At 45.1% G+C, this 23472-nt stretch overlaps 2 protein-coding genes and 1 long non-coding RNA gene across 4 annotated transcripts in view; 2 read left to right on the top strand and 1 right to left on the bottom strand.

The window, feature by feature from the left end:
* The window catches only part of TCF7 (transcription factor 7), a 76977-nt gene extending 73635 nt beyond the window's left edge, over nt 1-3342 (top strand). Inside the window, exon 11 of the mRNA XM_075102926.1 lies at nt 1315-3342. Within this exon, the coding sequence (XP_074959027.1) occupies nt 1315-1376 (62 nt within the window). The 3' untranslated portion in view covers nt 1377-3342. The remainder of the gene's footprint in view (nt 1-1314) is intronic.
* SKP1 (S-phase kinase associated protein 1) lies at nt 3147-13456 on the bottom strand. Of its 2 annotated transcripts, none has more exons than XM_075102928.1 (6): nt 12948-13456; nt 10128-10224; nt 7598-7671; nt 5976-6119; nt 5155-5295; nt 3147-4415 (listed from the first exon to the last, which is right to left on the bottom strand). In XM_075102928.1, exons 2-6 carry the CDS (start codon nt 10222-10224, stop codon nt 4380-4382), a joined length of 492 nt encoding a protein of 163 aa, XP_074959029.1. In that variant the 5' UTR covers nt 12948-13456; the 3' UTR covers nt 3147-4379. The 2 variants fall into 2 exon arrangements, with proteins under 2 accessions (XP_074959029.1, XP_074959030.1); XM_075102929.1 differs by lacking the exon at nt 12948-13456 and adding an exon at nt 12536-12816.
* LOC142061612 (uncharacterized) lies at nt 13136-19697 on the top strand. Its single transcript, XR_012662162.1, has 4 exons — nt 13136-13209; nt 13805-14097; nt 15338-15555; nt 18683-19697. It is a non-coding gene; the product is annotated as an uncharacterized LOC142061612 (long non-coding RNA).
* The last annotated feature ends 3775 nt before the right edge of the window (nt 19698-23472 follow it).

Raw genomic sequence — 23472 nt, 5'->3', positions numbered from 1 at the left:
AAGAGTCATTTTTAAAGACATTGACAGAATCATTTTAACCCTTAGAGAAGTAGCATTACCTGAACCGACTGCCGTACTTAGTCTCGTACGTACTGCACTCAGAGGGTTAACTATATAGCACTAGATCAATGTGCAACCTGCTCATTTTTAAATTATTTTAGGAAGCTTAGGCAACAGCATGCTCCAGTGCTGAACAGAGGAACTCAGCAGACTCTTCCCAGGTCTGACAGCCTCTTTTTATCACTTGATTTAAAAAAAAAAAAAAAAGAGGCTTACAAAAAAAAAAATAGCTGTCTCAGCTCACCGTTTGTCACTCTGAGACCCTCTGATGTAAGGCGCTGTAGAAGCGCCAGCTACTGTAAACGCCACAGGTGGCAAATCAGCCACAGCGGCCCGGTGTAACTCGGCACTGGGGGTAAAGCTGGCACAGCTTAATACCCGACTGGTATTTTGTGGTTGGATGAAACATGTAACTTAGCAGCAAAGCAAAGGCGGGTATAAACGAAGCAGCAGATGTGTCTAAATAACACCAGAGGAAATTCAGGGGAAAGTCCTGAACAGTATTAAACTGCGCGTCCTGCCCAAGGACCAAACGGCACGAGCGGACGCAGACCAGCCATCACTCATTTCAGAACTCACCGGGGCTTTCACCCATTTATTTCAAGGCTACTTCAGCCCCTCCAGTGTTGTGGACGCCTGCCTTGGTTCAGGGCACGCTGACGGGCAAAAGGCCCATCTGTGTCACAGCCTCCTCTCACCATTATTCCATCCGACTCCTGCAAAAGCTGCGCACTGGAACGCACCGCCCCCCTCTCCGGGAGCCCTTCCTCGTGCACTCGCGGCTCAGGAGCATTTCCACAGCCACGCAGCTGGAGCAGGTACACCCGTGCTCCAACGCAGCGCTGGTCTGACCCTCCGCTCTGCTCTATACGTACCGGTGTATAGCCAGACCTTACCCTGTGCTTTCAGCTACCACAGTGTAAACTCAGACTATCCGCCCGGTGTACTGTAACACGGTCAGTTTATACTGGTGTAGCTGAGAAAAATTTAACCTTTTTTTCCTCCCAAAACACACCAATAAGAGAAGTTTAAGCTGCCCCTTTCCAAGACAAAACAGCAAGCATGACCAGCTCTTGTTACATGCCCCACGGCTGATAACCAATGCCAAAACAAAGTTACTTTTATTAATACCAAAAAAAGCGTCTTTAGAAATCCTATATGAAGTGTTACTATTCTGTGTTAATACTCTTTTTTTAATAGAAGGAAAACTTTGCCCGTAACTTTTTATTGCAACAAGAATTTTTTTTTTTTTAGTTCTTTTACAGCAATTTCAACTCTTCCAGAAATACGTATTTGAATTCCTGAAATCAGTTTGAATGTAGAAGTCATGGAAATACCACTTCATTAAACCAAGTAAAACCACTGTATGTATGTAGCAGGGATAAATGTTTTGCAGCTGTACTTTCATTTGTCCAATGACTATCCATCATTTGTTGTAATTTTTTTTACTTCACTGAGTTTGTATTTTTTTGGCTTTTATGTTCAAAGTATGTTTATAGCTTTATAAATAAAGTAATTGCCAGACTGGCTCTTCAAAATAGGCCACTGGAAGTTATAATCCTATCAAACTGTCAAATAACGATTTCTTAGCATTCAAGAGGATGGCTGCTCTTTTTTTTCCCCCTCCCCTTCAGCATTTGTATGTATGAATAGTTTTTAGAATAATTTCCAGTAGTCTTCAATAGCTAAGATGGAAATAGTAAACCAAAACTTAATACCTTCCCTCTACAATCCCTACTGACACCTCACCTTCCCTACCCACATTTAACCACTTCAGCCAAGAAGAGCTATCCCTGATCATGCCATGACTTTAAAAGAAAAAGGTTAAGGCAGCACCGTACAAGTTAAACAGCAACGTAAAGTTTAACGGGGGGAAATGGGACAGTCTCTCCCCCTTTCAAGACTTTCAAAGTACACAGCTGAGACAGTACTACAGGGGAATTTCAGTGAGAGAAAATAAGTTGTATAGAACCCTAACTACCAGGCCTGCTAAGAATACTGAAGTCTCTTAAATCCATACGATGCTTCGAGCACCCAGACTAGCCCTTTCTTCTGCATGCTCTGCGCTCTACCTCCACGCTTGCATCAGCACCCATAACCAGCTGGCACGACCCTGCAGCTTCAGCTGAAGCTCCACCATGGCAGCATTTGACCACCACAGGTTACACTTTAGGCAAGCTGTTCTAATATTAGCAAGTCTTACCCCAGGATCACAGGCGTGTTGTGTGCAGGTACGGCAAGCAAAGCTGAAGCAAGGTAATGAGGAAGACAAACTACATGGCTTTGTCTCTTCCTCATCCTACAGCAGCGAGGCATAAGGTGCGGCAGTGGCTGCTAACAAACAGATCCTAGTCTGATGACAAGCTTCTGAAGGAATTTGTATAGGCCTTACCATTGAACACAATTACAGTACAGGCTTCTGTATTAGCAACACAGCACTCCCAGAAAGAACTAGTGTATTCTGGAACACTGACTTCACACACAGATTTATTTCTTGTAAGAACCCAGGATAAGCTGAATATTGAACTACAAATATAGCCACAGAAAGAATGGTCATCGGAAGATTTCTCTCTAGTAAAACTTCTAAACTGAGGTGTGCTGTTTGCAATACAGGATGCTGGAAAGGCTTCATCACATCCAAGTCTAGCACTGGAGTATTTTATGTCCACTGACAATATAATACCTATAAAACACCCATATAACATGCACACTAGCACAAAGGCAAGCCCAGCAACCTCATGAATACACAGAAGGCAGCAGCAGCTGCCCCAAAGCACAGATTTGAATGCTGCCGTAGAGCAAGTTATGAATGCTTTCATTAATGGTTACATCAAAGACTACCTAAAAGCTGGTAAGCCCTCAAAAAAAAAAAAAATACATCCTTCTGGATTGCTTGCTATTTCACTTCCAACTTCATTTGACAAGCTGCCCACTGTGTCTGACTAGCAGCTTGCAATAGTCATTTAACAAAATCTTTACATCTGTTTTATTTCAATTAACCACTGCCTTGGTGCTATTATTTCTACTCTCAGTAGTACGTGACAGTAAGATAGCCTGGTTTCAAATAACTAGAACCATTTGCAAACAAGAGTTTAAAAGCCCTTTATTAATTCAGAAGTGAAACACTGATATTTAAAGTGAGATAAGTATGTTTATTAAGGTTCGTTCTACTCTAAGGTTTATACAGAGAATGGAATGCAATACAAGCTAAGAGCACACCTCAAAGATCTACCACACAACCATCCCTACTCCCTATAAGGGAACTGTAAAAAAAAATAAAAATCAGAAAACCAGTTACTGTTTAAACTAGTTGCAAGTGGCTTTGTCCAAAGAAGTTAAGCTTGATATTGCATTAGCTTTGTATGCAATAATTAAGTCTCTAAGCTCTAAAGTATCACATACAAAGGCATAAGATTTCCTGTGGACACATTAAACCATGTTTTAAAGAGCTACATCACAAGGGTTGTTTAAAATTGCCTAAAAATGAGCCACTAATGGCATGCACAGGTCAATAATATTAACTTTGGTAATGTCAGTCATTTTTGGTCAAACCTGGGCTCTGCTTTTAACAGCAACATGTATAAAAACACACCCATCCTGTGCATAAAGCAACACTCTTCATTTACTACCAGCTAGAGGCAGGTCTTCAAGACATGGCTGAAGTTTTCAAATTAACTGTCAGGAGCTTGCTTAGCTCTAGATCACATCTTTCACTAGTCTATAAGGCAAGACTAACAAGACAAGAAAGTGGTCAAATTTTTTTTTTTTTTCCTTTTTTGTTAAATGCAGGACAAGAACCATCTTGGAAGTTACATAGCTTTAAGTAACACTAATTTTCCCCACAATATTTTTGGAAGAAATCCAGTAACTTTAACTTTACCTAGTTCCCCAAGACACATTCTAGTTTGTTTTTCTTTCTGAAGCTATCAATACCCTGTAAATACAAGTGGTGTTCTTGAGGAAGAAGTCATAGGTGGTTTTATTTACAATGGAGTCAATCTTTAGCATTGTAACTGGACTTGAACAGTTTAAAAGTATAATGAAAATGACAGCCTTGAGTGCTACTTTCCATACAGAATCCACACTTAGTTCAGTTTTATTCATTGCAGAGTAAAGTAAAAAGACATCCAATTACACTAGTAAAACTCAGAAGATTTAAATTTGTACTCAAAAAAACACTACACATGCAAAGAGAACAATATCCTGCTAACACAACTTCATTTGCTGCTGCATTTGTCTAATATTAACAATTATGAACAGAGCAGTGCAACTAGTATTTGGAACAATCCTTACAGTGTTCGAGTGTCAGGCACAATACTTCACTTCTCTTCACACCACTGGTTCTCTTTACGTACCTAAAAGAACATTTTAACTATTAATATGTTGCAATGATCTTCTAGCAGTTAGCTGTGAATTCCCACAAGCATTCAGGATTACTTGGAAGCAGCTTTAACTCTTCATGCAGGGTTTGTAATAAGAAAGTCCGTCTTCCAAAGTGATGTGTTTATCAATATAAACAAAGAATTAATTTCTCATGCTTAGATTTGATCAAAACTGAGGTTTTTTCCACCAAGTAAAGCAAATGGACTAGCTTAGAACTAAATTGCTTGTTTCGTGACACAGCACTGAAGTGTACAATTCACTGCCTTGGTGTTTAAACAAGGCATCTTGTTCTGATCTCCCCCAACTCCACCATTTTGCAGCTGGTGTGTTGTTCAAGTTCTAAGATTGACAAGTTCATTACTTAAAGATGAGAATCCAAACATCTTACTGTTCTAGCTACATGCAACAGTGCGTCTTCAGCTCCGAGGCAGCAAACTAAGGCTGCCACAAACAATCCTACATGTGTTCTCACCAGACGCACATTTGAGCTAGGAAGTCAATATCCTTTGTTTTGACCTTTTCAGGTAGTGGGCTGCAAGCACTGTAGGCCCCAAAAGCTCTCCCACCAATAGCAACCCAATTATGAGGGGCTGATGCATTAGTTTATATTTAGAGTTAATAAATCAGCTGCATCACGCATTACATTATGAAGCAGCACACAATAATTCAGCACAAAACCAGCGAAATTTTAATTAAACCCAGCTCAAGTACCTGTGCTTCTTCCTCCTCAGTGAAGTCATTCTTAATATTGAATGTCTTGCGAATTTCTTCTGGAGTTTTCCCCTTGATCATGTTGGCAACTGTCTTGCATGTGACATCAAGCAAACCTTTGATGTCCAAGTAATTCGCAGCCTGTAGAAGAGTTTCCAAATTTAAAGCTTCCATATCAGTATTCTGCCTCTGTAGGTGTACTACTGAGGTTATGCTTACACTGAAATTGTAGAGTACTGTAACTGCAAACAGATCATCTCTACTTTGAGAAGCTTCTAGCTAGAACCTTGAAGTAACAGTACCTAAAACTTGCTTGCCAAACAGAAGGGAAAGTCATTTGTACCATGAAAGACACACACCCCTGCTCCTCCTTTTACAGAAGGCTTTCAGAAGCCAGCAAACATTGGAGATCTTCAGAGTTGAAATGCTGTTAACTAAGACAAGTAGTGTCTCAGTACCACATAAGGTACAAATTTTAAAAGTTAAAGCTGGATTTTAATTTGGATGCAGAACTCCAGAACTCCATTTCTAGCAATAAGCCCTCAACTAAGACTCAATAGCCACAAGAATAAGGACAGCTGTAGGGCCCCATATTCAGAAAAGTATGTTAAATGATAAATAAGCAAGCACAGATTAATGCCTAGCATTAGGTTAACAAGCACACAAACATCCTCAACTATTTTACCCAGTAGTCTGCCAGAACCACTTGCTCTCCCCGCATCCCCACCACAAAGAAGTTATTCAAGAAGCATAAAGACTGTGTCAAGTGCACAAATAGAGCACGTCTCACAGACATAGCCTTTACACTTGAACATACTTACCAGGATAAGTTCAAAAAGCGTTCCTTGGTCTACTTTCAGGAATTCTTGATCCCACACAGGGATGTCATCTGTTCTTTTTTCTTTGTTCTCATCATCCTCAGGAGGAGGTGGGTCATCCTTGTGATGGGTGCACCACTGAATCACCTGATTATGGTTTGATATTGAAGTTTTATCCAAATGATTCTCCCATTAGGCCACATTATAACTTCCATCTTAGGTCTGTACCTTTTCCTCTAGATTAGTATTAAAATCCTGTATGAACACGCTCCATCACTCAATGTTTTCATCTCAAAACAATTGATCCCCATTCCTCAAGTAAAACAGCCTTCAAGAATCCCATCTGAGACAGTAGCTAGTTAGTTACTTACTATCTTAAAAGCCAGCTGTTGGTGTCATAAAGTCATTCAACCCTGTGCTAACACACAAGACTGCACAAAGGAAACCTAAACGTCATTTTGCAGTGTTTAATCTGTTTGCAGAAACAGAATTCTTCTGCAGAATACTACATAGGGGAAGAGCGTAGAGTGGTAATAGCTACCAGCAGGACATAGAATCATAGAATCGTTAAGGTTGGAAAAGACCCTTAAGATCAAGTCCAACCACTAACCTATCACTGCCAAGCCCACCACTAAACCACATCCTCAAGCACCACATCTGCCCTTCTTTTAAATACTTCCAGGGACAGAGACTCCACCACCTCCCTGGGCAGCCTGTGCCAGTGCCTGACCACCCTTTTGGTGAAGAAGTTTTTCCTAATATCCAACCTAAACTTCCCCTGGCACAGCTTGAGGCCGTTTCCTCTTGTCCTATTGCTTGTTACGTGCTCACCACAGTACAAAGTTCACCTGGCAGAAGTTTGCATGTTCAAGCTGGTTTTTTTGGTTTTTTTTAAACAGACCACCATCACCCAAACAATTAAAGGAATAGGGATCTACTGCAAGTAAAATCCTTTTCCATTTTGCCAACCCAACATAATTTACAAGTTTGAAGTTATTTATGTGTATGTTCACTAGGAAATAATTCCTAACCCTCTATTTACCCCAAAACAGTCCAGTGCTTATTTTGTTACAACAGTTGCTACTTCAGAGAAAAAGCAGCATCTTAAAAGACAGCAATACACTTTTTCGCTTTTCTCACTAGACCCAATGATAATCATGGTCTATTACGGAATTTAATACTACTGAGTGCGCACAAGTGCCTCTTAAGCACCATAACCGAAACACAGGCATGACTACTGCCAGATACTCTCACCACTGCCTGTCCCTTAATCCTTTCTCCTAACATTTGGATCTCATGAACAGCCTCCTCAGTTCACAGAATCCAATTAAAAATCAGTGCTTTAATACCATGAAATACTAGTGTGCACAGATGTCCACCACTTGAACACCTTAGGAAGCCTGTCTGGCCTCCAGCTGCTCCTCCAGAAGGTCACCCCTGCAGGTCTGCTGCCAGCCTCACCCCAGTTCTCAGATACCCGAGGTGCCTGTGTTCACATACCTGAAATTGGTTGAGCTTGTAGCTCGCACATGAAAAGTATTTTAATATAATAGTTCATAATACCCAATTCCAACATGAATTTCACATTTCATTACTGCCATATACTACCACTTTCAGCATCTTACCTTTTTTAAGATAGCTGCATTAACATTTGGAAGAGGGACTGGGTCATCGTCACCTTCATCATCCATTCCCAAATCTGAAAATGGAAAGATGACTAAGCAATTGGCAGGCAAAACCAGCCACTCTTTTCTGAACTGGGCCACTTCACCAATTCTCCACTATTTTAACAACACTGAGGCTCAATGGTTTGGTAGCAAACCAAATCTCTTACTGGTGGGGCCAGAAGCTTTGTGGAACCATGGCTGTACGGTACATACCAGGTTATACCAGCTTTAGGCTAAGTAGCCAATAAGGCTACCTCATCAAATGACAGCATCCACAAGCCATCTGTTAAGCAGTCAGTTATTTGTTAAAGCAGAACTTGCCTGGTCAGTGTTCTGGGTACAGGATATGTTGAAGAATCAGACAAACATTTACATATTTTTACCACTTTCAACAGTTCAATCCACAAGTTAAACCAAAGCGTTTCAACTGAGATCTCCCATTCAATTTTATTTAATAAGAATTCAAATCTACTGGGGTATGTAGAGACAACATTTTGCCCTCTAGAGGGGCAGTAAATACTGTAGCCATAGAGGTGCCAGTTATCTGGCCTCTGAAGCACTTGTACTGATTCTTACCAGCCAAAGAAGTCCACATCTTAAGACAGCAGTGCAAATCCTTCAACCAAAAAAGCATTTATAAAGCATGCTTCTGATACTCCTTGTTTTAAAAGCTTGTCAGCATGCTCAAGGCAGATTTAGATAAAGTTTGTCACTTTGTCCCCTTCATATGATTCAGGAATCAAAGTAAAAATTGAGAAAAAAAATTAAAATTTTGACTTGATACACAGAACAAATACCACATCAGCCATCTTTCATTAGATAATATGCTTTTTTTATTACACAAATGCTAACAGTTGGAAGACACCCTAGCTGTCAAAGATTAACATCCTGTAATTAGTTATGTAACAGAGTAACTACACAGACTTTCACTCATTATATGCACAGATGAGCCAATTCTACATCACCAAGGAACTTAATTTTTAAGAACAGATGACTGCCACACCATCATCACTCAAATTTGTGCACAACTAGCATGTACTTCTGTATTTAGGCAAGTCAACTACTGTTATTAGTGGGATATTAATTAGTACTACTTCTTGTTTGGAATAACTAACTTCAGATTCAGAAACTAAAAAACTGACATTAAAGGGCACCGCATGTGCCACCAATTAATGGAAACTTCAAATGCATAGTTTGAACATGGTGGCAGATACTAGTGTAAGTAGTGACCAGTCCAAAATTGTTGGTATGGGGAAATAATTAAAGCAATATCTCAAGTTTAGTCAACTCTGCTCAACTTATCCCCACGACCTCCAAAATGGAAAACTGATATTTCACTGGTGGTCTCATGATGCTTGACACAACCCCTCCCTTCAGCTGCAACACCCAACACACAAAACATTGTTTATTAACTGATGCTGAACTAGCTGGACCGCAAATGCATCTCACCTGTAGTAGGAGACCAGTTCTCACCCAGATTACCAAGAGACCAGTTTATGGTGCCTAGCTTACAACCACTCACCATGTGCAACCTCTCTCTAGTGACACTCAGGTGTTGATGAAACACCAGCAGTGATACAGCTTCTGCATGAGAAAACTGAGAAGAGCTGTGCTGCCTAATGTATTCCAACAGATCACTATGTTTCCTGCTCATGTTGCTAGTCATGTTCAACAGCATCTTATTAAGAGAAAGAAAGTGTTCAATGGTTGAAGTACTGCAGCCTTATTTTAATTGTTTTATAAGATGTCACAACCAAAGATTTATACTCAAGAACATCATTTTAACGACATCTATAGAAAGATTTTTTTCCCCCTGAATTCATTAATACACCCTGAAACTGGAAAAAAACACCAGTAAACAATGAGGATTTGCACTGGAGAGATTAGACACAGTTTGCTCTGTATCCCAGCCATCTGGCAGATATCCCCTCCCCCGACAGGAGTTCTTTTGTTTCCAATTTATGTCAGCTGGAGATCAGAACTAAGTATTTATCCCAAACAATTTAACTGCATCCATAAGCTCACAATATAGGTTTCACTTTAGCTCTTTCTTCATTGCATTGGCTTACGCTCTCCCACCGCATTTAAAAGATAGTTAAATCATAAGACTGGTTTGTATGGTTAAATAAACTTAGTTTCTAATATTAAATAGACATCGTTTGCTTCACTTTTACAAAACTGAAGTAGGCTGTAGGCAAAGCAGTGGGGTGCTTATGTTTTACTAGCCTCCCTGTAAGTCCTCTTAACAAAAGGAATGAACTTTTAAGCTTTTTACAAGAGCACATCCACCCAAAACACAGTTTAAGCTATGACAGCAAGTGTTCCATCTGTTCTGAGATAAGACAGCAAGCTGCTTCACAGGCCTGGGAATCCTGTTTCAGCACAGCACCGGTTTGTCTCCTTTGGTCACAATTCCTGTTCAAGAGGCTTCCTTGAATACACTGCTACCTCTGCACAAGCTAGCAATCCCCAGGCCTCACACTCTTACCTTCCAGCATAGTCTTTATAGTTACAGACTGTTTTGCAATTTCAACATCAACTTCAAAGATTTCTCCATCCGAACTCTGCAGTTTAATTGAAGGCATCTACAAGAGAAGGACAGTTATTTCCACACAATATTCAGCAAACATTACAAGTTTAGCTGACTCAAAGGTGTACATTACCTTTACTGTTTATATTGGTTCTTACCAACAGCAAACAGCCCAGTGCCACTTAAAGCGTGCTCAGATTATTCACTACTTGAATCATTGATCCTCATGCTTAAGAAACAAGGACTGATAGAAAGAAGCCTAACACCAATTTAAGAAAGCTTTTTTCTTAGTTTGAAAGCATAAAATATGAGACACATTAGTCAATACTGCTTACATTCTTTCTTATAGTGCAACACTAGAGCTATCTTCCTCTTGAATTAACCTTCAACAACACTTCCAAAACACTACTTGTCTTCAAACCCAAACAATTGCTACTTGCTTTGACTACTCAAACGAAGTGACATCTCAAAAGCAGTTTTCAAATGATAGCCTCTGGAACAGAATCACAAAATTGAGGTTGGAAAGAACCCCTCCAGGCAGTCTAGCCCAGCCTCCCTTGCTCTAGCGTCGGGCAGACCAGGTTACTCAGGATCAAAGGCCTTCCTTCAGATAAGTGTTTGGTTTTCTGAAGAGATTAAAAAGCAAAGTACCACTACCAGGAAGGCTTTCAGCACTCAACAGTACTCTTACAAAGTAGGAAGTTAGATCAGCACTTTGTTAGCATTAGGAAAGACTAAGATGACTATGCATTTTAACAGAGTCTTTCAAACAAACTGTGGTAAGACCTACAATAGAAGCAGCAGGCTTCAAATATGTCACTAGCAGGTAAACAACCAAGCTTTACAAGAACACATCTTTCCAGCTATTTAGAAACTCAAACCCAGAAGTAACACTTGATACAGCAGCCACAAGGTTACAACTTCTGCCTGAAGCCACACATGAAGTCTGTTTGTATCACTACCCTCAAATCAAGGGACTTGAAGGACATGATAAACATAACTGCCAGGCCACATAAGCTTTATAAATCAGTTCGCAATGAACTAGTAGGATGTGCTGGACTAAGTTCCTTTACCACTCAAAATATTTGCTAGCAGCAAACCATTGCAACAGTTTCTTTTTTTTTCCCTGAAGTCACCTGCTTAAAGATCTCTGAAGCATGTATTTGTAAACACAACCTCTGCAAGGTACCATAAGGAGAAGCTCCAGAAACAAAGAACTGCAAATTAATTTCAATTAATTTTCAAATGTTCTTCCCTGACCAACCTAAGAGCTACACATGCCAGTTCCTTACAGTAGTATTTGAACTACCAAAATTGAATTAGCTGGACCACTTTCAGCAAACTTACATTATCCCTTTTCGAATGCCTCCTGTAGTTCATCAGCATGGCTGAGCCTGACAGTACTGCAACAAGCCAGTCCAATGGAGGCCAGCCAAAGGACATTATTAAGCAGCTCACACCAGCCTGAGGTCCTCATTGCTTTAATTTCCATTTGGCAGAGCAAGTAGCTAGCTAATGTTTACACCATCATATGTAACCCTATATGACAGGGCTACTTCTAGTTAAGATGGGTGTTCTGGAGGGAGACAGTCATGATTGTTCCAGAGTTCCAAATATATATGCATATACACAAAAATAAAACTCTGATTAAAACATAGCTCTGGGTTGGTGGTTTGAACAATGCTCTGAAAAACAATGATCGTCGCATACACTTCAGATTTAAAGCATCTGTTCTTGCGGTGAATGCCTGATAGCAAGACTCAAGAACAAACCCAGCTTCAGATGCCAGCCTTCCTGTGCTTGTGTCTAGGATTACATAATGCTGCACAAGGGAGCCAGGGATGCTGCCTGAGCAAGTCCAGCCCCGCAAAAATGTTTGGATTGAGACCCTCGTATCACCCAAACCCACTTTTATCAAGACCTTTAGATTACTGTTAAGAGTCTGAATCAGGCAGAATAAAGTTTATCTACTGCCTTAGCACTGATAACAGATCAGGATTTCATCCAAATTTCGTTATTTTTATACCACAGAGAAGCGTTGCCTGGAAGAAAAAAAAAAAAGTCGTTTTTAGCAAACTGCAACACAGCTCTGGAAATAGACCAGCCTTGGATAGCAACACAACGGGGTGACTAAGCAGACTAGTCCCAAAAGCTCTAATCAACAACAGCAAAACAGGTTGGGAGCTAGTCAAAAGACAAGCCTGAATTACAACGGCAATTTGCATACATAAGCCTGAGCTTAGCCACCTAGAAACAGGGCTACCAGGCAAACCCATGCCTCCCACAGCCATTCCGGATGGATGCTCGCTCCCTCCCCCCCTCCGTGTCACCGGCGGTAACGCTGCACTTAATAAATAAACCCCCACCTGAGCCGATCTGTTTGCGCTGCCGCTCCAGAGCTCCCCTCGCTGCCCAGAGCTACCGGGGAACCCTGGAGCAGCCGACGGCCTCACGGGGAGGGCCGGGCTCCGCAGGTGCCGCGCGGCCGGGCGGGGGCGAGACGGCCGCTGCCTTACTCCGCAGCCCCCACAGCCGCCCCTCCCCCCACGGCTCCCCTAACGCGTTTCACCGCCGCAGGGCCCAGGGAAGGCCCAAACCCCCCGGCCCGCCGCCTCAGCGGCCCCCACAGACCGCCGCCACCCCCCCCTCCCCGAGTCCCGCTGCCGCCCGCACCAAGCGGGGCCGGGCCCACCTCCCTCAGCCCAGCGGGCCCCGCGGCCCAGCCCCCGCCACCACCTCCAACACCCATCCCCGCCCCGCCGGGCTCTCAGGCCTTACCGTGAGGAGGCGGCGGCGGCGTCCGACTCGGGGCTTGTGAGGCCTGGCGGCAGCAGCAGCGGCGATCGCGGCCTGGCTGCGGCGACGGCTTTATACGGCGGGGGGAGGGCGGCAGGGGGGAGGGGAAGGACCCTCCCCTCACTGCCTCGCAACCGCCGGGCTGCCCGCCGCTAACGCCTGAACAAAACACCCCGCCCTGGCTCCCAAACGGCACGGAGTGCGGCTGACGATGAAAAAACGGACCAGCGCCGCCCGTTGTAGTGTGCGGAGGGGGAAGCGAAGGCGAAATGAGGCGGGGGGACGAAGGGGAGTACGTCGGGTCTTTCAGGCGGCAGCGCGGTCGCGCTAGGAGTCGTAGAATGGGCGGGGGCGTCGCGCGCGGGCCAACGGTTGCGGCGTCTCTAAGAGGTCGCCATGGCCCGGCCCGGCCCGGCGGGGAGGGAGGGAAGGAGGAGAGGCCGAGGAGACCCGGCCGGGGGAGACCGGTGGCCGCGGCGTGGTGCCGCCGTCTGTGAGGGGGAGGAGCGGGAAGGGTGCCGGTGCGGCCTGTGGTATGTGGAGGTCGGCCCGGTGCCCTCCTCAGGAAACAACCAGCCACCGGGCACGGCTGTCATCGTGTGTGATTAAAAACGGTAATTAAGTGTAACCCAGGCTGGTCACAGAAAGCTCAGGTTGGGTGTTTTCCTTCTAGCGAGGGGAGCTCGAAGCGGGGAAGTGGGTATGGCTCCTTCTGCTTGTGGTAGCGTCTCACATGTAAATACAGTGAAACGCGATCTTCATTACTCAGGCAGCAGAAAACATTTTAACTGAAAAACTACACTGAAAAACTAGCTGATTTCGAATTGTGACAGCCAGAGGTTGCCCTCCTCAAGTGGAAGTACGTGAGCAGCAGCTCAGGACAGTTCACAGCGCTGGAAACGGGTATAGGTCTAACTAGCAATCACTGAGCACCTACCCCGGCTCACACCAGGAATTTTAGGCAGCTGCAGCTCTGCCCGTGGCCAGAGGACGTTAAAGCATCTCCAGACACCAGCTACACAAGTTGCCACCAGGCCGGAGGAACAGGCTAGGAGCTAGGAACCATGGAAATGCAGACAAAGCCGTGATGTGTCAGCACATCAGCCCACCTGAGCAGTGTACCCCAGCACAGGTAACATTTCCTGAGAGGTCAGGAGTATGCGCCAGATAGCAAGAGGCATTAAGTTTCCAGAAAAAGAGGGATCAGAAGGTTTTAGGTCAGTGAGAAAGGCAGACCAGGTCCACCAAAGTAACCGTGTGGGGTACGGGGGTGGTGTCGCAGCCAGCATTTGTTCCACACAATGCTGTTGAGCCCAGTTCTTCATCAGCTGTCTGTAGCGAAGTGGCCTTTAAGTAGTTAAGATACTTACACAATGACAACCCATGAGTATGACAATTTACAAATCTTAATTTAAAACATTTTTAGAACCAAAGTATGTTTTCACAGCACTTCAGTGCAGGCATAGCCAGGCTACCAGTAAGCAGACTGGGCCCTGCAACAGCATTGCACTGCAGAGCGCAGGTACAGTGTAAGTCACAGCTTTTGCTTTTCTTAGGGCCCCAGAGGCTCCCAGGCTGAGCACCACACACCTTATTGAATAAATGACCAACATTCTGGCTAGAAAATATCTTCTAACAAAGAATTTTCCTGATATTCAGAAATTCACAGTTCAGAAGCTTGCTTTGCTCATTTTGGAGTCTGTAGCCCAAGCCAGTAGCCTAGACACAGAAGTGTCGTGGCATCTTTCTTTCCTTAGTTTTCTACCTGAGTGACACACCCAGTGAGACCACAAATATTAGAAGTATTGAATATTAAATAGGCTGTTGGTTAGGGCTGACTCTCCGGAGAGATGGAAGACACAAAGCCAGGAAGAGCCTCTTGGAGCTTTGGAGAACTCTGATGAGGAGTGGCTGAGGGGGCTGGGGTTGTTTAGCCTGGAGAAGAGACCTGAAAGGAGGTTGTAGTGAGATGGGGGCTGGTCTCTTCTCCCAAGAAACAAGCAATAGGACAAGAAGAAATGGCCTCGAGCTGCATCAGGGGAGGTTTAGATTGGATACTAGGAAAAATTTCTTTACTGCAAGAGTGGTCAGGCCCTGGCACAGGCTGCCCAGAGAGGTGGGGGAGTCACCAGCCCTGGGGGGGTTCAAAGAACATGTAGACGTGGCACTTCAGGGCATGGTTTAGGAGGCCTGGGGGTGTTGGGCTGATGGTTGGACTTGATGATCTTAGAATCATGGAATTGTTAAGGTTGGAAAAGACCTCTATGAGATCAGGGTATTCTATATCGCATCATATCACTTAAAGAGGCTTTTACATAAATTCCAAAGAACTGTTGGAGGCGACTGCCTGACATAGGAACCTTCTTTCACAGGCTTTAGGCTGCTGAGCAGTGCATTAGTTACAACACACTTTAAGATGACTCTCAGCAACCTGATCTGACTTTGATGATGGATCTAAATTCAGTGTGTGGTCCACGCGCTTCAGTGGAACCCTTCGCATCAGCTGAGCGAGCACCCGAAAATGTCAGGTGGTGTCAGCAGACTTGGATGCTAACGGAGGTTCCTCAAAGATCCTGGTGTTAGTAACCAGGTAAGCTGTTTGTTCACCATTCATCAGGAATTATTTTTATATATATATATCTCACATATATATAATGTGCGAAGCATCCAAACTGTGCATAATGAGACCTTTTGATTGTACCATCATCGCATTTACCTCTTTCCTCTTAGTCAGTCCACCTTGTACTCCAATGCTGAGAACTAGAATGCTAAAAAAAAAAAAAAAAAAAAGAAACAACACTGCCTTTACTGCCTTTATTTTCCTTAAATGTTCTTTTTTTTAATTTATATCAAAACTCCTTGGTTTGGAGGATCAGACGATGACAGAAGGTGGTCCATGGAAAACATATATGCAAATCCTAAATCCCTTTCCCGGTGTTGCCGAAGACCAAGGTTTCTGATCTGGCTCGTGATCAGCGAGCAGAAGCGCTCAGACTGTAAATCAGGCTCAGCAGAGGGGGGATGGGGTTTGCTCTCTACACAGGACAAACCTAATAAAATCTAGGAACAGGCAGAAAGCAAAGTTCCATGCTTAATTATGATCTATGAATTTTAATTCAGTGATACTATTGATGAGCTTTATACTTGATACGACTTTCTGCAGCTTTCTAAAGGAGAAAATTCAGTCCACGGTGGACTTTGAATTTAGCTGTCAAATTAGAAGTCTGGGAAAGTTAAAACAACAAAAACACCCCACACCCAAAAAAAGTGGCAGATGGCTGTCACAGATATTCTGTAATCACACAACAGCCACCTCCCACTGTGCCCTACATAACATACAATGCACCTCCCCAGCTAGTCCAGATGCTTTCTGTTATCTGTCGTGAAAAAGCAGCTGCTACGGCGTTGATAGCCAAAGTCCTGCGAGTAAGTCAGCATTAATAACACAAAAGGCCCATCCTTCACTACAGCTGCAAAGCAAAGAACAAGATTTTTCAAAAAGGGGTGTCCCAATTTCAATTGTTATGCACATCAGTAATCACTGCGATGCAAATAATCTTAAACCTAAGCATCGCCACCCTGAGCCACAAAGATAATTGCGCCGTGTATCAGCCACAGACAAATTACAGTTAAGGGCCTTTTACCACTGAGAACCCGGAGGAGAAAGGGAGAAGCTTAACGCTAAAGCAAATACCTGAAAAGATTGCAGCGACCGGGATCAGCACGAGCTTGAGTTAATGCTTACCAGATCCAGAAGAGCTCTGACCTACATACTTGCAGCATCCCTGGGCTGCGGGCGAAGCCAGCTGAGGAGCGACACAGCCGCAGGGAGAAGGGGATTTTAACATGCTGAGCATTAGAGAGCAGCCTCCTGGACACAGCACTGCATCTGCTCCACAACCTCAGATTCTCTTCCTGGCTATTTCTTAGGCAAAAATTGCCATGCCCACCCACCCACCCCTGCAAATATCTCACACTCTCTGCTTTTACAGAGAAACTGGGGTTATTTTTTTGCTGCTGCTGCTGGTGATTTAGAGACAACGGTGATAAGACACCAATTGAGTGTTTTTCAATCCCACGAGCATGACGTGGGATTGCCAAGGCCTAGTGAGAACCAGGCTTGAGAGATCTCCGCTTTGCTCCATCAACAAGCTGGGAAACTTAGAATCACAGAATCATTCAGGTTGGAAAAGACCTCTAGGATCATCAAGTCCAACCCCAACCCAACACCCCCAGGCCTCCTAAACCATGCCCTGAAGTGTCACTTCTGCACGTTTTTTGAACTCCCCCAGGGATGGTGACTCCCCCACCTCTCTGGGCAGCCTGTGCCAGTGCCTGACCACTCTTGCAGTAAAGAAATTTTTCCTAGTATCCAATCTAAACCTCCCCTGATGCAGCTCAAGGCTGTTTCCTCCCACAGAAACTTCACAGAACTCAGCCTTGATTCCCTGAACCACAGGGATGGGGGGGAGCAGCAAGGGCTGGACTCCAGGGCCCAAGAGCACAGCTGCTTTAGCAGAGAGGGCTGGGCACGATTTGCTGGGAAGTGAGGTGCGACCGTGGAATCTGAATAAGAACCTAATCTACATGTAGGGGAGGATAAGACTTGCAGCAAAAATCCTCCTTTTTTTCAGGAATACAAAAGACTGGGAACATTTTTTTAAAACAAACAGCCACATCAACAAGGGAAAAGAGATTAGAACCAGCTGGGTCGGTGTAAAAACAGAAAACATCAGAATTATTCATATGAGATAGGTGGTAGAAGGACATTGCTGGGCTCAAAGGCCTGTGTCACTCTTGTTCAAAGCAATCTTGCAACAATGCAGCAGAAGAGGAAAATTCTTGTTTCAGTACAATTCTAGAAAAAGCTAATTATCGTGTTTCCACTTCATCAAAACTTGTATTACAGGAGCATCCTTGAGGAGGTGTCACTTTTTGTCCAAGTTGTAGCTCAGCAATGTGAGGCGGTGGGTGGCAGAGCCCACCATTTGGAGGAGAATCCCATTAACGCTGTGTCGGGGTTTAACCCCAGCCAGGAACTGAGCCCCACAGAGCTGCCTGCTCGCTCCCCCCCACTGGGATGGGGGAGAGAATCAGAACAGTAAAAGTGAGAAAACTCATGGGCTGAGATAAAGACAGTTTAACAGGTAAAGCAAAAGCCACGCACACAAGCAAAGCAAACCAAGGAATTCCTTCCCTCCTTCCCGTGGGCAGGCCGGTGCTCAGCCATCCGCAGGAGAGCAGGGCTCCATCACACCTAAGGTGACTGGGGAAGGCAAACGCTGTCGCTCCAAACATCCCCCACTTCCTCCTTCTCCCCCCAGCTCTGTGTGCTGAGCATGACACCATGTGGTATAAGACATCCCAGGGGTCAGTTGGGGTCACTGTCCCGGCCATGTCCCCTCCCTTGTGCCCCCCCAGCCCCTCGCTGGTGGGGTGGGGTGGGGCAAGGAGCAGAAAAGGCCTTGGCTCTGTGCAAGCCCAGCTCAGCAGGAACAAAAACATCCCTGCATTATCCGCACTGTTTCCAGCACAAATCCAAAACACAGCCCCGTACGAGCTACTGCGGAGAAAATTAACTCTACCCCAGCCAAAACCAGCACATACAGATACAGATAGACTGACGAATGTCAACAACCAAATCCTGTCAGGCCAGCGGGGTTTTTTTCTTTATCAGCTTCTGTTTCTTCCTCTAAGAACACTCACACTCCCCTTAGGTAACTACGGGGATTCAGGATGGTTTAGAAGACTAAAGATAGGGGGAGAAAAAAAAGATTAAAAATAGAAAAGTGTCTACCTGAAGCATATCTGCAGCATCTACCTCCTAACCTCATCCTCGCTCCACCTCCACACACTTAAACAGACCAGGCTTTGTACCGTTTGTGCCCTGGCGTCCTCCGAAACCCTTGGGACTGCGCGGGAGGAACCCGGCGCCCATCCTGCGCTCGCACCCAGGAAGATGCTGCCGGCTCAGAGTCACCCACCTCCAGCACGTTTAGGCTGCTAAATTACAGACCGCGCCTACCTAAGCCTTGCCGCGGGCCGAGCGGCTCCCCGGTCCCGGCACGGGGGAGGCGCGGAACGCGGCCACGCGGGGGCGCCGGGGCTCGCCGCGGGGGACCGGAGCGGCCCGTGGGGCTCAGCCTCGGGGAGATGGCCTCGAATTTATTCCGTGAACCGAACGGGAAGAGCAGACTTGCTTTAAACGGTCTCAAGGACTGTTTTAAGCAGTCTTAAGGACTGCTTTAAGCAGCAATAACCAAGCATCCGAGGTTGGCTCGAAAGGGTTGCACGCCACCGGTCTTCAACCTTGGAGATGTTCAAAGTCTAAAAAGCAGATTCCAGGCTGGTTCTGATGCCACAAATGATAAAGAGCAGTTGCTTTGAGCTTTCAAAGTCCATGGGAATAAATATAGCGTGTTTCAGAAGGCAGGCTAATTCAAAGCATTTTAAAAATAGATGGCAGGGGAGAAGGAAGAGTCTGGTGCCATTTTGAGATGGATGAGCAAAAGCTAGATAAACCCACGAACAGACACAACACTGAACCCATCACCAGCCTTTCTTTGAGACAGGGAAGAAAGGAGAGCAGGCTCCCACGGAGCCATGGCACCCCCTCTCCTGGGCAGGGGTCCCCGTGTTAGCAGCGCGTTGCGTTCCTCTTCCCCACGGACAAAAGCAGTGATGGAAAAGGAGCAAAACTGCCTGCAAAGCAGATCAAGCCTGGAGTGAGAGCCAAGGATCCTCTCAGGCAAGCCTCCTCCAGGGCCCCGTCTTTTTCTTGATAAAATAAGGAGGCAGAAGGGAGCAGCGGCCACTGACCACTCTTGCACTGATAGCTATGATAAAGAAGGGGTTTTCACAGAAAGTTTTACCATCAGGCAGGGTGGTGGCGGGTGTTTTTTTAAAACTCCTGAAAAATAAAGGCAGTTGGGAGCCAGGCTGAAGCCTCTCAGCCCAATCGATCGTGCAATTATCAGTTTAAACAGGACACTTCTCTGACACTTGGTTTTTAAATGCATAATCCATAAAACAGTTTATATATTTAATAAAAATTAGGAAAAAACCCTAACCCCTCCAAAAAAAAGTAGTTGGGGGGGGGTGTGTGGAATCTGATGAGGAAGATGTATACAGAAGTCAACGCAAGAACCAAATAGCAAAGGTTTAGTTTGGTTCATACAACCCTATGCAATGATACAAGCATCTGCAAAATGGGCAGCCTTCCCATCAGAGGCATTTCATCTGGGATGCTCGCCCCGTACCACGCCGCTCCTCCTCCTCCACGAGTCCCGGGGCTGCGTGGCCTGGCACGACGCAGCCGTCGGCAAGGTCAGCAAAACTGCCCCGATGCTGGCTGGAAGCTACCGGAACACGTCCGCCCCCCAATAATTTCCAGCTGATGTTTTGCAAACCACAACCAAAGTCTTGACAGCTTCACAGCAGTCTGAGGAACGGGCCGACAAGATAACCACCGATCCCGTCTCGTGTCCCGTAACCCAGTGAGGTGCCGTTTTAAACACAGAAACATCCGGAAGGGACCTCGCTCTCCCCGCTGAAGCGGCGCCAGCGCCAGTGCCAGCTCAACGCCGGCTTTTTTCTAGTCCAGTCCTGAAAACTTCCAAGACTAGACATTCTGCAGCCTCGCTAGTTAGCCTGCCCCAGTGCTACAGTGCCCTCCTACTCTGAAAGCTATTTCGTCTAACCTGGTTTCGTGTTTCCCATATGCCGGCTAATTATGTATATATAACATTTAGGTACTGTTAGTGATTAATGTTTTATACCCTAGCAGCAATCAGTTTAATCTTCATCCAAGAGCAGTTCTGTTCACCATAGAGTAATTAAGAGATCAGGAGCTGCAGTTCAGCCCATCTTCAAGAATAAAGCTTTTAAGCCACACACAGGTTTTAAAAGGCTGAAACACGCAGCTCTGCTTAATTTAAAACCAAAAGTGTTGTTTCAGCCTTTTTTTCCTGTATATGCGCCAAGGAACTCTGGTCCCTTGCTCAAGAGAGCAGCTTGCCTTTATTCTCATCCAAAAGGAGCACAGCCAAATGAATTAGAGCACCAAAATAACTTTTTTTAAAAACCACAGTAGGCTGACTCATGAATGCTTACTCTGCAGGGCTTTTTTAGTATATCCACGGGTATCGAGACATTTCTGTTAACACTTTACCTGTTTCCAACCTTCTCCCGGAACTTGCAGAGAACTAATACTCCGTGTTGCGATCGCCACAGCAGGCAGAAGGCACCTGACGCATTCTATGAGACCTCAAAAAACGTTCCTTTAACCTACGCAAAAGCATGTCTTGAGTGTCCCCGAGTGCTCACCATACAAATAAAAAAAAGCAGCAATTAGAGTAAGCGATAAATGAGTGTGTGAGAGCTGCCCAAGGAAGTGGTGAAAGTGGAGCCACACCTTCAATTAATTGAATTTGGAGCAGCATTTAATTTGAAATTCAAAATCGTGATCACGCTTGCCTCTCCTTACAGATCTTTTTTCCAGAACGGACAAGTGCATTTATCCTTCAGCCCCCTCCTGCCCCTTGGGTCCCAGCTCCTCCAACAGCAGGAACTGCACTCCAGGATTACGGAGGAAATGAAGGGGTGAGGGGGGGGAAAAACAGAGGGATGTGTTTATTGAACTACGAAAAGAGGCCCAAAATAGACCTAGCACTTGTGTAAGTTTTGGGTTTGAATTGTACATGAGGAAATCCTTTGCCTTTAAGAGTCAGGCTGAATTTCTAAACTGCCAGGGCAAAGACTTTGTCCCAGGCTCTTAACGCACAAATACTTTATGAAAATGACTTTCAGTGTTTACTAATACAAAAAAGGAAAAATAAATCCCTTACGTGGAACACTGAAACATGGATCAGCAGGTGCTGGTAACTCTCAGAAATCCTTTCTCTACTGACATTTCCAGATGGACTTCTGATACTAACCAGAATGAAATAGAGGCGGATGAAATGTCACAGCTTTCACCAGCAACACGTACACTCGCTGCCTTTTTCCCCAAGGCAGAGTTTACTGTTATCATCCAGACACAGGGGGAAGGACAGGGGAACTGGCTGTGTGTGTCTTCACTCGCCCATGCATCAAGTGTCCTTCCAGGGTATTGTCAGAAAATCTAAACAAGGTAACGCTGCCCGAGCACTCGCAGAAAGGAGACTGAACGCGTACGCACATGTCAGCAGCTGGAAACAATCTGACACGAGCAAAGCCGAGGAACACACGCGCTGATTTACCTTGGAGAAAGCATCCACCCAGACAGGCACCACCCCCGCCCCTTCGCCGGGGCTCTGCGGAAGGGGGACGCCGGGCCAGCGGAGCCATCGGGGAGCGCTGGCCTGGAGGCGATGGGCAGAGGGGGCTGTGGGAGCAGGGCAGAGAGCACAGCATCGGAACAGGCAGGGGAAAGGGGTAGGAAGAGCGTGAAGGGGAAAAAAACCTGGCAAAAGCATACGCTCCAACTCCATCTCATTTTTCCTTTCAAAAACAATGTCACAGAATGTTTTCCTGCGTAGGAGTGTGACATGGCCTGGCTTTGACCTAATGACCCCTCAGTTCAGAAGGGCAGGCCTCCACAAATGAAAGGTGGTAACACCCCAGTCTGACACACAAATTCAGATAAATGGCCAAACGACAGGACATCAGTAAGTGTGGCTTAAATAAAATGCAATGCGGAAAGCTCAACACTCCCCCATCTGTCCAACGACAACAGGATTCTACCGACTACCCAAATTCTGAGAAACAGAAGAAAAAGAAGGGAAGTTCTTAAAGTGGTTCATAGAAAAGCATCAAGTTTCATTCGTGACTGCCGTCTGACAAGTCAAGTCCCAACATTAGCCTGCCTCACTAACCGCCGGGTTTAACTACCCTGCTTAAAAACATATTACTGAATACCACAATATGGGATTTCCAGCTACTCCTACTTCCTGTTTCATGGAATTTACCAGTCTTTGTAGTGGAGGAAACATCAACACCGATCTCTGAAACAAGTACAACCCCCAGTTACGCTCACCTCTCTGCAGCCAGCATCGTCACAGTCCAAAGGAAGTTTTGCTCAGGTGAACTTTAATCAACCAGCTACCAATACATCAGACAGTAATTTTTTTCTACTCAAAAGTTTTCTTTCTCCCCTTAGAATCTTCCAAACATGCTTTCAGCTGGTCAGTACTGCTGGTGGCCATTCTCCATCACAGTAACATTTGTTCGCAATGGGATAGTCTCTCGACAAAATCAAACGGCCAGTCACAGCTTAATTATGGGGGAAAGTGCAAGAACTGGAGTGACTTTCAACATTTCCCATCGCCTTTACTAACAGCTGCTTGCATTTGTGTACAGAAACCGAGCAAATGAGCTGCCTCCTCCCCCCCAGAGCGGGAGATGGGTCACGCCAATTAAAGTAACAGGGAAACCAGAAAATAGGTCAAAGTCATTGCTCCTGCAGGAACGGTGTCAATTAAGGCACAGAGTCCCATCTACAAAAACATTTAGAGAATGGCAAGCGAAA

Source organism: Phalacrocorax aristotelis, chromosome 8 (genome assembly GCF_949628215.1).
Source record: "Phalacrocorax aristotelis chromosome 8, bGulAri2.1, whole genome shotgun sequence".
Taxonomy (NCBI): domain Eukaryota; kingdom Metazoa; phylum Chordata; class Aves; order Suliformes; family Phalacrocoracidae; genus Phalacrocorax; species Phalacrocorax aristotelis.
The sequence above is the reverse complement of the archived record's forward strand: the minus strand, read 5'-3'. Positions and strand labels throughout refer to the sequence as shown.

What these genes read in the sequence shown, in the direction of transcription:
- SKP1 (XM_075102928.1), bottom strand. Translation starts at nt 10,224, where the DNA reads ATGCCTTCAATTAAACTGCAGAGTTCGGATGGAGAAATCTTTGAAGTT. An exon ending in TATAAAGACTATGCTGGAAG is followed by an intron (nt 7,672 to 10,127) that starts GTAAGAGTGTGA and finishes TTCCATTTTCAG; the next exon opens with ATTTGGGAATGGATGATGAA. An exon ending in CTGAGGAGGAAGAAGCACAG is followed by an intron (nt 4,416 to 5,154) that starts GTACTTGAGCTG and finishes ATGTTCTTTTAG; the next exon opens with GTACGTAAAGAGAACCAGTG.